Source organism: Melitaea cinxia, chromosome 22 (genome assembly GCF_905220565.1).
Source record: "Melitaea cinxia chromosome 22, ilMelCinx1.1, whole genome shotgun sequence".
NCBI lineage: Eukaryota > Metazoa > Arthropoda > Insecta > Lepidoptera > Nymphalidae > Melitaea > Melitaea cinxia.
In genome coordinates this window covers 12,515,941-12,528,827 of record NC_059415.1, presented here as the reverse complement: position 1 = coordinate 12,528,827, position 12,887 = coordinate 12,515,941, and the positions used below count along the sequence as shown (strand labels likewise).

The 12,887-nt window shown below is 31.6% G+C and overlaps 1 protein-coding gene across 1 annotated transcript; it reads left to right on the top strand.

Annotated features, from left to right (window-relative positions):
- The first annotated feature begins 1,577 nt into the window (after positions 1 to 1,577).
- LOC123664636 (hyaluronidase PH-20-like) lies at positions 1,578 to 12,027 on the top strand. The gene is made up of 7 exons (XM_045599153.1): positions 1,578 to 1,624; positions 2,782 to 3,131; positions 5,428 to 5,567; positions 7,879 to 8,054; positions 8,813 to 9,002; positions 9,095 to 10,681; positions 11,756 to 12,027. The coding sequence occupies exons 1-7, from the start codon at positions 1,578 to 1,580 to the stop codon at positions 11,912 to 11,914; spliced, it is 2,649 nt and encodes an 882-aa protein (XP_045455109.1). The 3' UTR covers positions 11,915 to 12,027.
- Positions 12,028 to 12,887: the final 860 nt, after the last annotated feature.

Here is a 12,887-nt window from a genome sequence, read left to right as displayed (position 1 = left end):
CAAGTGTTAAGGCAACTACATCTGAAATTGAATGCATTTGAAGTAAAATTTCTTTATGCACACTTGACTTGGGGAGTAAGCTGGTGAATGCGTGACGAGAGCGTTACGAAAAGTGTGATCGAGCGAGGCGAACGGAAGCTTGAGGGTGATTTAATGACTGTTTGAGTGACACACTCGTTTTTTATTACAATTTACATGTTTTTTTACATTACACGTTATACGTTTTATTGTCGGTCCCCGTTGTTGTCAGACACAACTGATACTAGTACGTGACTTATATCAGGAAATATGCTGTATATAGGAATACTACGTGACTTATATTAGGAAATAGATGCCAATCCGTGCAGCGTAGTGGATCAAACTCTGATCCTTCTCCAACGTGGAGATAAAGGCCTATTTTTTTTGTTTCAGACATAGTCCATATCTTAATGTTAGTATTACAAAAACAACTTACATCTAGTGTTAGTAAATCAATATAAATATAAATAGAAGCAAATAAAATGCCCAGCAGTGGGATATTACAGGCTGGAACTTCGTTAATTTCAGAAATATTAATTTATAAATAACAAATTTAAATAACTTTTTAAAATACATATTTTTTTACTTAATAAATATTGTGTAATATTAATTGTTATACGTTACGACTGTTATTAATATATATTTTTTAAGAACAAAAAATGCAAATATGTTTTAATTAGGTATAACATAACATACTTTTAAACAAATTATAAGACGAACCCACACAAGAAAAGAAAACAAGCGAGTATACACGGAAATGGAAGTCATCAAAGACATTATAGTAAATATACTTAGAATAAAATAACAAGTGCAATTATGTACATGAGTTTATTATAAGAGAAAATGTTCTAGTTTCAATCAGATAATCCCAGTTTACAGTGGCCCTGATTTCTGCTCCGGAAAACAAACCCACGATGGTTTGTTTTCCACTACGAGACTTAGTATATGTTTTTTTATTTATATATTATTTTTTGAAATATGTAGCTATATTAGTCAGATATATATTACTTAAAACACATGCACTAAGTAGCCTAACTTAGGAATCAACGATGATTTGTTTTTTATCGTAATAATTGCGTTTATTTCCGAAATAAAAATAAAACGAAAAAAAATATTTTAAAGTTCGTAATAGTGTGAATTATTATCGATACTGAAGTCAAAACAGTTCTTTTTTTTCATCTGATCCGTTTATCTATTTCTTTACTATTGGAATCACGCTCGGGACGGCTACCAAACCCACAACCCTCGGAATAGAAAGCATAATAAACTGCGACAACGGAATAGACAGATAGTTCTCATGCATTACAGTACACTTACTGCTACATGTAAGTACATTACAAATATCGCTATAGTTTCACAATAGCAACGTAACTCGAGGTCGTTCAACTCCGCGAGCGCTACAATGTCAAGGTTGACTAATGATACTTATTGTCGCTAGTGTCGCCAGATCGAGTGAGAATTTCGGACGAAGTGTTTTATCCGGGACTTTTGGTTTTGAGTGATATAGATTTTTTTATGAGAAGGAAATTTTTAAGAATCTTCTTTAAACTCTCTGTAAAATGGAATGGAATAATATGGAGGAAATGGAAGAAAAAATATGTGTTAAGTTTGTTAACTTTTTAATACTCTATGAAAACTTATTATATACGCCTTTAAATATTTTCTAACAAAATTACATTTTATTACATATTATATATACAGATATCAGAATAATTACCGATGTACTAAAGCCAAAAATAAAAGATCTTAAGTGTTTACAATCCATACATTAATCCATAAAATGCTTTGTAAAGCATTATTTCAATGCGTTCGAATTTCAAATTTCGGCTCCATTTAGTATCTACTGCCCCTGATTTTTAGTGAATTCCAAATAACCGCTAAAAACGACGGTGTCCTGGTCAAGTATAAATTGTGACCAAATCCTACCTAACGCTAGAACCGAGCTACCACCGATTCGGAATATAGATTCTGGAGAGACAAATCGTCAAGAAATTTTAGTCACTTTTGTAAAAAAAACTATCAACTTCACAGTATCGCTTAATTGACACGTTCTTATCATGAATATAATCTTCAACCGAATCATAGCTTTAGCTATTATATTATTTTGAATACACCCCCTTATTCTGCCTTATACAGAAACGGACATCATTTAGGTTCTGCCACAGTTGGATTTATAGTTTGAAAAAAATTGTTATAAATATTTCAATGAAGTAATTTTATTTTACCAATTTATGTAAATGTGTCCTGAATTTCCTTACGAAACATTATTGCATTTTTGCCACAATTCAAACATTAATAGGAATTTAGTGGTACTAGACAAATTGAACTCGCAACCTTTCATTTAAAATCCACGTGTTCTATTCAATTGGTCATCTGGGCTCCACTCAATCAGTTCTTTTATTAAATATATTACATTGTACATTATATTGGCTTCATATAATATAAATAAATATTCTTTCGCATATTATTTTCTTTTAATACTAAGGTGGCAAAAAACGTTCGACCCTTCTGATAATTAGCAATTACCCATAGCTTACAGACGCTTGCAACACCAGCAAGCGTACCGACCCTACTCTTGACCTTCCCCAGAAGCTTCCCACCTTACTCACCACAGGAAAACAACACTGCTTGAATGCAGTATTATTTAGCTGTGATCTTCTGTAAGGTTGAAGATCTTCCCCGGTCTTCCTTCTCCAATCTTTTATAAATTTGAGCTACTTTAAAATATATAGCTATATTTTATCCTATTTGATATTGTTTCAGTAATAACTACTACGTCATCGAGATGCCAGAAGATGAAATAATAAAAGACTACAAAAGACCCTTCCGCGTCTACTGGAACGTACCGACTGTACAGTGTAAATCTAGGAAAGTGCTATTCGAGAACCTATATGAAAAATATGGTATCATTCAGAACGATGGTGACAATTTCCGGGGTGAAAAGATAACTATTTTGTATGAACCTGGGACTTTTCCAGCCATACTTAAGAATGAGACAAGTGGAAAATACAGGTTCAGAAATGGAGGAGTGCCGCAGGAGGGAAATTTGGATGAGCATTTGAAGGCGTTTAAGGAAGATCTGGAGGAAATTGTACCTGATCCCAATTTTGATGGTAAGTAACTTGTACGAAAACAAATGGCTTATGGGAATATAAAGTATAATAAATTTCTTGGAGACTAGTTAACTATGGCAGCTCTAAATAAAATAATTGAAGTGGTATTGGTAAAACTAAAGTTGGCATTTGACGGAAATATTTTGAAATGTGTGTAATATTTTCTATTTAAATAATTTCTAGTAAGCCATTTTTATTTTTTTAAATATTAGAAATTTCTCCAGTTTTTAATAAATTCATCAAGTGTTTCATAAACTATATTAGCAGTAGTAATTTATAAATCAGACAAAAATTAATTGAAACTAATAAAAACGTCAGCAAAAATATGTACTGAAGTTAATACAAGTAAGTACAATAATATTAATTCATTGAACAAATTCACAATAACCATTACCTATTATTACTTATATTACAGCAATCAAAACCACAATTCATCATAGACTTAATAAGCTTACGTCATGGAAAACTCTTGATGTAGACAAATATACACATTGAATCATACAATGATCAGTCGTTGCTTTATCATAAGCACTAACAAATTTGAAGTGTTTCGAATCTTACTTATGGTATTTACGTTAATATGATTCATGGCAATGTCTTCGTTTATAATGTTTTCATGTCTGGGGGAAAGATTAATCAAACATCACATTTGCCTCATAGGCCTCTTTCTCCATATAGAAATGTCAGAGTTTAGTCCACTACGTTGCTAAACTGCGGGCTAGCGGGTGTATTCTCTACTGTAAATAACGAACACTATCAGATTTCTATAATACCAACCGGGGCCGACAGCATAACGTGTTCTCCGAGGTAAGGTAGGTGTGAAAGCATACACGCAAATTTACCACTGCACCAGAGCGCTCAGGTCTGCAGCGTTTGGGGTGCATGGGAGATATTGCTATAAAGCCATAACTCCACCCATTGTGTTAACACAATTTACAGTTACACTGAGGAAACAAAATACTGGTGACCTGTGATTTATAATTAACATGTCATATATCAAATACGTCACCAACCCGCCTGCCCAGCGTTGTGATTATGGGCAACACACATGATTTCACGCCATATTTTTCGCGAACTTGTAGAGGCCTATGTCCCGCAGTGGACTGCGATAGGCTGAAGTGTGTATATATCAAACAATTTATAATCGTTTCCGTTTTATTATTATTATTGGCCATATTTTTTGCATTGTAATTAGCTTTAAAACAATCTGGTAGCAATAAATAGTATTAAAATACGTAGGGCGATCGTTCGCTAGCTGTCACTTTTTAATTGATTTTAGACAGCAATTATTGCACAATTTTTGCTTTAAGTTGCGTAGTAACTGCAAATAGTCAATATAAATATACAATTTCTACTAAGAATTAAGGTATTTTCTATTGGTCTAAAGAATAAATTACTTTCATACACGAGAGTTCTTCCAAGAAAAATACTTGATTATTTGTAAATATTGGTAGAGTTGATAATAAAAACAAGCAAAGCCAATAAATTAAGTTAGTATAATAATAAAACTACAAGTACTGACCCTTCCATACCAGTGTACAGCTCGAGAGTCAAGGTTATGCAAAACCGGCTGCACACCTACTTAATCTTGGTTACCTACCTAAACATATTCTGTTTTTTGTAGCGATTTAAATAGTTTTAACTCAGGTAGGGCACAGCAGAAGATTTCCTGCTCAAAATGTGGAGCGGCCCGACTGGAGTAGTACCTCGAGCTCCTAGGGGGGACTATGGGTAGGGTCGGCAAAGCGCTTGCGATCCTTCTGGTGTTGCAGGCGTCTATATGCTACGGTAATCGCTTACCATCAGGCGAGCCGTATGCTTCTTTGCCGATCTAGTTGTATAAAAAAAGACCTTAAGATAAACATCTTAGCACTATAACATTAAAATTGGATTTCCCAAAGACATCACTTATCTATATAAGGACCTTGATTACTTTTTTGACTAACCCGAATGACTAATTTTTAACCAACTCGAAGGTGGAAGTTGCAATGACTTCTTTCTAATTCGGATTTTGGTAGTTCGACTCTCGCCCTGAGTCTGAGTCATATTAAATATATAATACTACAATATTTATAATATAAAATAATTGAAATACATATATTGCTGTGTTAGCCGGTTGTTGCCTATAACACACAGGTGATCGACTATATCCTGAAATGTAAATAATATTTATTATTAATATTAAACATTTATAAGTAGAAATTGTTAATATTAAAAAAAAATACATAGCAATAAGGTAACTTACATAATAAAGATATATGATATTTATATACGAGTAACGTCTCGTCAATTACAGGTATCGGCATCATAGACTTCGAATCCTGGAGGCCTGTCTTCCGTCAAAATTTCGGTACACTAGTTCCATACAAGGACGTCTCTTACGAGATTGAGAGGAAACTGCACTGGTGGTGGCCGAAGAGTTGGATAAATACTGAGGTTCGTCACATTCGTTTATGATTAATTTGTTACAAAATTCGTTCAATATGGTGGTACGAAGTTTGCGGTTCAGTTATCTTCATTAAAAATAATTTAAATAAATAAATGCTTTCATATTAGTTCTGATCTGTAAAATGTTTGTTTTGTGTGTATGATCGTCTGTTAGTTGAGAAAAACCACTGTTATAGGTTAAAAAAAATTACCTGGAATATGCAACAGTACCGAAATATCAGGAGCTTTAAAATAATAATGTCGGCAAGTTCAGTAGAACTAAAAGTGTTGATGGTGACCACCATCCAGTCAGTAATATCCCACTGTTGGGCATAGGCCTTTATTATACATAAACGCTTCATACTCAACGACCCCCAGTAGGATTTTCTCCTGTGTCGGGGTTCCGGAAACATACACAATATACAAGCACAACTCCCAGACCACACATCTATATGGCCGATACAAATGTCTGTCGTGAGCGGGGATCGAACCCGCGACCGCCAGCGCAACAGCCAATGCTATGAGCGCTGCGCCAACGAGTCATCATGTTGGAGAAAGGTCAGAGCTTAATTCACCACTGCTGGTTGGCGAATATATTCCATAATATAAGTAATGATCACTATCGGGTGTATATGATAACAACCGAGACCGACAGTGTAACGTGTTATTCGAGGCACAGTGGGGAGAAACAACACGAAAAAACGACACAATATCAGATATTCAAACCGGTAAGAAATATTTGTACAAATAAAAATATCCATCCCGAGCGGGAATTGAAACCGTAAACCACCGGTGCTTAGGCGCGTACATGACACACGCACCACTACACCACTTGTTTCTTTGAGCGGTTGAATAGTGAAAGCCTAAAATCCTAAATTTTACTGAAGTAAAACCGCGTTTATTCGACGATTGAATTTGTAGAATATTTTATTATGTCGCCATTTACTTTTTATAGTAACTGATTACATAATAGTGTTAACACATACATAAAAGAATTTATTCTAAATAGGCCAGTCGCTCTATATTTAAATTAACTATTAGTAGCTTAGAGTGTATGTCAGTCCGTCGGAATTGACAAAACTGTGTCGGTCTGTCCACTGTGTTATTCTTTTCTAAGACAAATTAAGAAAAAATATTTATCGTTTTATTATAAACTAGCTGCACCACGCAGTTTCACCCGTGGAATACCTCATCCCGTGGAAATGTCGGGATAAAAAGTAGCCTATATGATATTCTAAATCTCCAGCTATCTACGTACCAAGTTTAAGGTTGGTCCAGTAGTTGCTGTAACAGGTTACACAGACATGATTATTTAACTGTGATCTTCTGTAAGATCGAGCTACTTTCCCAGTCAATACTCAGAGTTTTCAGCGCTAGCATGTAGCCAAAATTATGTAGGACTGCAATGAATTCATATTAGATAGTAGAGTATGTAGCATATGAGGAGGTCACAACCTAAATATATATCACAAACATGTCACAACATACAAATCTGTCCGTGTGTTGTAATTAGAGCAGCGATATTACAATTAGTAGCGGTTCATAGTAATTAAGAGGCGTCTGCGTGTACTGCGGTTTGTTTGTTCATTAATTGAAAACGCCGGTATTAATTAAAATATCAAATGTATGACCAATTTAACTTTATCACCTTAGATGAAGTAAAACTATATTTTTGTTAGAATAATGTTGAGAACATTGACTAATTATAATAGTTAGGGATCCTATTTTGAAAATTATTACCGCTTCGTAGGGGCTTTTCTGATTGGTGGGCTTCACATATCACTCTATGTCATGGCAACTTACAATAATTGTGTTTTGCTCCCAAACAAAAAAAAAACCGACTTCAATTTCATCGACAAGTAATACAAAGTAGGTAAACGAAAAAATAGTCAAGTAAATACGCGTTATCAAAGATTAGTTAAAAAGTACTCATCAGATTGCGCCATCTTTCGATTAAACACAAATACACACGACAAAGTCATCGAAATGGGTCTATATATTATAGCCAAAAGTTCTAAGCTAACATACATAACAAAAAATTCAACATAACACAACACAAAAATTTTATGCTTCTAGCATCATTTTAAATGTATATATGTTAAAGGTATTTATGTAAATATTTCGGTGAAGCCGCAAATAAAATTATTAATTACGTGCCCAAAAATATTCACAATCGATACGTACAGTTTTATGATAACCGTTCACCATCAGGTAGATTGAACGTTTATTTTTCACATTAATAATATTAAAAATATCAGTCATGTACATAAATGATAGATAGCTCCACTAAATTAAGTAACATTCAAGAATTAAATTACAGGCGGAAAAACGGTTCGAGACAGCAGCAAGGCAATTCATGCAGACTACTCTGTCAATTGCTAAGCAGATGCGGCCTAAAGCGTCATGGGGATACTATGGTTTCCCTCTCTGCTTCAATATGGCAGCGCCAAATATGAAGGAGAACTGCTCGCCACAGATCCAGGCTGAAAACGACTTGTGAGTGACTTTTAAGATTTTAACATTACTAGTGTTCGCCCAGATGTCGAAATTCGACCATATTAATAAATTTAAATTAAAGCAAAAAAAAATATGAAAATAAAGAACCCTTTTAACAAAATGTTCAATTTGACAATCAACAAAAGAGTAAAATATTAATGCGTGTGTGTCAAAAACATGGTAGTGTGTGTAATGTTTTTTTTTATTGATTTATTTATTTATTTTTATTTATTTACTCTTTATTGTACACCACAATTTATTTAATATATTTTTATGCATAATTTAAAAAAAAAATATTAGTATTCTGCACTCCTTGTCTTTGTTAACTAAATGTGTACGAAATTTCATACTCCTCCGTCCGCGCAATTTTCCTAAAAAGGTGTACAAAGTTTTTGCTTCACATATTAATATATAGATACTTTTAGCGTGTGCTGTGAACTGATGCACTTAATCCAAGAGTACTTATACTTTTAAAACTGGAAACAGGGTCATACTAACATAAATATTAAACTAGAAAAGGTGTTTGGACATATTTTTCGAAGGTATTTATCATTCTGGTGTATTTTAATTTTTGCTGGGAGCACATTTGTATTCATTCAAATATTATATTATATTATATATATTTTTTCAAATATTTATTTCTATTCTGGGTGTATGTCTCTGTGGAACCACCTCATAACCGTATCTCGGAGAGCAGCAGTCTGACGTTTCAGTAAAATTGTATCATAATTTATTTTTAAAGCTCTTCTTTTTACTAGATTATATTGGATGTGGTCAGAGAGCTCAGCGCTGTATCCATCGGTGTACAGTACACGAAATCTAACAACTAGTCAACTGGGGTCGCTGATTCAAGGTCGGGTGAGAGAAGCTATTCGAGTCAGACGACACAACTCACCTGTACTGCCGTACTACTGGTTTAGATATCGAGAAGGAGGGTATATGACAGAAGTAAGTTATCTTTCAAATATAGATACAATGATATATTTGTATCATAGCTGGCATATACCGTTATAATATTATCTGGTTATTTCTGTTTTCAGAAAGATGTAGATATTGTTTTAAAGTCCTTCTACAATTCAAATGCATCTGGATTTATTATATGGGGAAGCTCAAATGACGTGAACACCTTAGACAAATGCAAAAATCTTCACTCATACGTAGAAACAATCCTGGGCCCAGCAATATCAAAATACGTTAAAAAAATTAACATTGCCAACGATGCAATCATTGAAACGCCTCCAGACCTCACGGTTGAGAATGAATTTCTAACCACTATTGGTGCTGCAAATCAAACAAATATTGTTGAACCAGAAAACAACACAAGTACATCAAAAGTAGTAATAGACCCAGAACTAGTGTTTATTCCACCGTTGAACTACACTCAAGACATATCTAAGAACGTTGAAGAGGAATTAATAAAGAAAGGTTATAATAAATCAGATGAAATAACTGATATTGAAACGTTAAACGACAGTACAGTAGTTGACATGATATTTAATGCATTGATAAAATCTGATAAGAATGATGCAAGTGACGGTGAGTTGCAAACTGAGAGAGGCGTAAAGAACGAAACACATCTCACTAGTATAAACAACAACTTAGTAACTACCGAAGCACCTATTATTAAAGATTTAGACACACTTAATTCTTTGATTACTAAAGACCCAATGGGTTTTATTGAGAAACTTGCTGATGAAGAAAAAAAGATAGGATTTCTTGATGATCCTTTGACTACAAAAGAGCCTATAAATGACAAAGAAGTAGTAGGTCTGGTAACTAAATCCTCGCTTGATGGAAACTTGCTTTTTAAAGAAAATCAAGTTTTATCTGAAAAAGACAGCTTATTTGATGGAGACATAACAACGAATGCGGAAAATATTGACCCGACAACATCAATAAATAAATTTTCCGAACAAAAGCAGAATAAGTTTGAAGATAATACTGTTCCAATTGGTAATGACGACATCTTTATAGATAGCTTTGATGCTTTATTTAATGCTAACTACAAACTGGAAGATGAAAATAGTAACGAATATATTAAAAGTGAACCAAACGAATTCACAACTCTTAAAACAGATATAAAATATACAAAACAAGATGATTTAACAAACAAAAATGATCTTAAGAACATCACAACAGACGAGTATATGGCACATTTAGATGAAAATTTTACTAAAATGTCTACACATACAGAAGAAAATTCACAAAGACTATTTCTAGAAACAAAACCTACAACTGAAATCAATTTATCTAACACGTCAGAAAACGATCATGAAGTAACTTTATTATCAGAAAACATTTTTAGCAATCAAACAGATTTGAATGAATTTGATGATCTTTTGCTGCCAATCACAAATACTACTGATTTAGATGTTGAATCATCAACACAGTATGATAACACAGCGTTTGACAACAACGAAGACAATTTAATATTATTAGCAGTAAATCTAACGAACCAGTCTATTAGTGATAATTATTTAAAAATAAGCGAACAGACAACAGAAAGTGATCCAAGTACTTTAAGTGATAGTGTTGTGTTGGAAAGTGATGAATTTATTTTAAACAACAATAAGCAAAAAAGTTTTAGTGAAAACGAAACATTTACAACAGACGCTGCTACAGATCAGGTTGTGACATACATTTACTATCCGTGATGTGTTTAGAATGTTTTGAATGGATTATAACCATTTCTGCCATCCATTGACTAAAAAACCTTTAAAAATTAACTAACCATCAGTTGGTCGATTCTTACTGATTTGTGTATATTATATTGTTTACGAATTCTCTATAATTTGGTCTAAGAAACAGCTTTTAATTATCAAATATTCTTGGAATATGAAAAATTCAAAAAGCCAAATGCCTTGAAAGCAACCAACCAAAAAAAATTTCAAAAAATAGAAATTAGATAAAATATTTAATGAGATATGACAAAATCATCAAGTTTAATAAATTTACTTTACTTTTACAAATACTCACAATATTATTTTTAATTTTCGAAAGAAGAATAAAAACAATTTTATGGCCAAACGACTTTTTAGCCCAAGGACGGCAGAATTGTCTCTATTTCGAAATTAAATAATTTCAATGTAATAATAATAAAAAAATAATTAACGATAATTTCGAACACATTTTCCCGTTATTATTTTGTCTATGACCTTGGTTTCAATTTATTAATTTCGAATAAGAGACAAAACTAAATTAATGAATGATTAATAAATTAATATTGTAGCTAAAGCATGAATCACAAAACAAATTATATAATAATTTTAACTGCACTGTTGTTACTGGCATTTTTAATAGTAGACATTTTAAATAAGAGAAATTCTGGATGAGTGAACTAAACATGTGTGTTTATCAGGTTTGTTCTTATACTTTAACTTAACGAATAATACATATTTGTAACATAGAGTAAGTATAACTGAAATTGAGTATGAAGTTTGAATAATTTCACTAATTGCTAATGTGTGTTTAACTAATAACAGCACAATTTTTTCTTTTGTTTTTTATTATTTTGTTACTAACCAGTGTTGCTTTTATAATTATATATATTATATTTTTTGTATTTTTCATATGTAATATAATTTATTTTATCGATGTTTTATCGATTTATTATTTATAGCTTTTACATAATTTTTATTTTTATTATTGTTATTTATGCCATATTTTACCCTATTTATTTTCTTATTTATATTTTTCTATAGGTGAAAGTACCTTCCAGCTTCGCTTCGGGGTTCGACAATAAGTCTATATATATTTATATATGTATTCGACTTTTATATTTTTTAATAATATTTTTATCAACAACATGTTCTGATATAACAATTATATCATTTAACAGAAATGTGTATTTTTTAGCGTGACATTCAAAATGACGATAATAATACAATTTGTAAACGTTATCAAAAATTATTTCGTGCTACTTTATTGTAGGAAGTAAGTAAAAAATATTGTCTATGCTAATGGAAGTCAAACTTCAAAATAGTAGAATATATATATATATATATATATAGGTTGTAAAAATGTCGAAAAAGTAGCTTCTGATAAGACTATTTATAATACTTAATTGCTTAAAGTTAAAGCCAACTTGTCAGTATTCAGAGACTTATAAATATTAAATATAAATTTTTATTCAATTTTTTGTGCATAAAATGATTTTCACACTCGATATTTATAATTTTATAATTAAAAGCACAACACTACTTGAGATAAAGTAAATTACCTACAATATCGCCAAATATTGCCATTTATAAATAAGAATATTCTTTTAAGCCATCATATTTTTAATAGTTTGTGCCTGTGTGTTATTGAGAAAGAAATATTTTGTAACTAAAATATGCCAAATTTATAATTTTAAAATAGGCTATCTTTGGACACTAACTAACAGATAATATTAAAGATAGGTCTATTTTCTGTTTTAATAAGTATTATTTTTTGGTATCCTAAAATGTTACTATATTTGTTATTTAATTTAAATTGCTTGATTGATATATGATTGCAAGCTATTATGGGGAGTCTTCTAATATTTATGTAGTATTCATATTCGAGATTTATGATACATTAATATGAAAATATAAGAATATATTATTAGTTTATTTAAAAAATTGAATGTAATGTAAGTCCCATCACTTATATTTTATCTGTGATACACCACAATGTTTGTAGTATTAAGTATTTTTATTGTAAATAATAATAGTAAAAGATATTTAAAAGTACATTAAATAAGTTCAAATATAATAAAAATATTATTTAAATAAAATAAGTGAGAAAGATTTTGTTAGTTTTTCTTATTACCTCATACACAAATATTCTCCAACTAAATACTTTGCTTTGTCG

Excerpts from the sequence above, each read along its gene's own strand:
- LOC123664636 (XM_045599153.1), top strand. The coding sequence starts at position 1,578 with ATGGAATGGAATAATATGGAGGAAATGGAAGAAAAAATATGTGTTAA. Across the intron at positions 1,625-2,781 it reads GAAGAAAAAATATGTGTTAA|TAATAACTACTACGTCATCG; the intron begins GTTTGTTAACTT and ends ATATTGTTTCAG. Across the intron at positions 9,003-9,094 it reads AAGGAGGGTATATGACAGAA|AAAGATGTAGATATTGTTTT; the intron begins GTAAGTTATCTT and ends TTCTGTTTTCAG.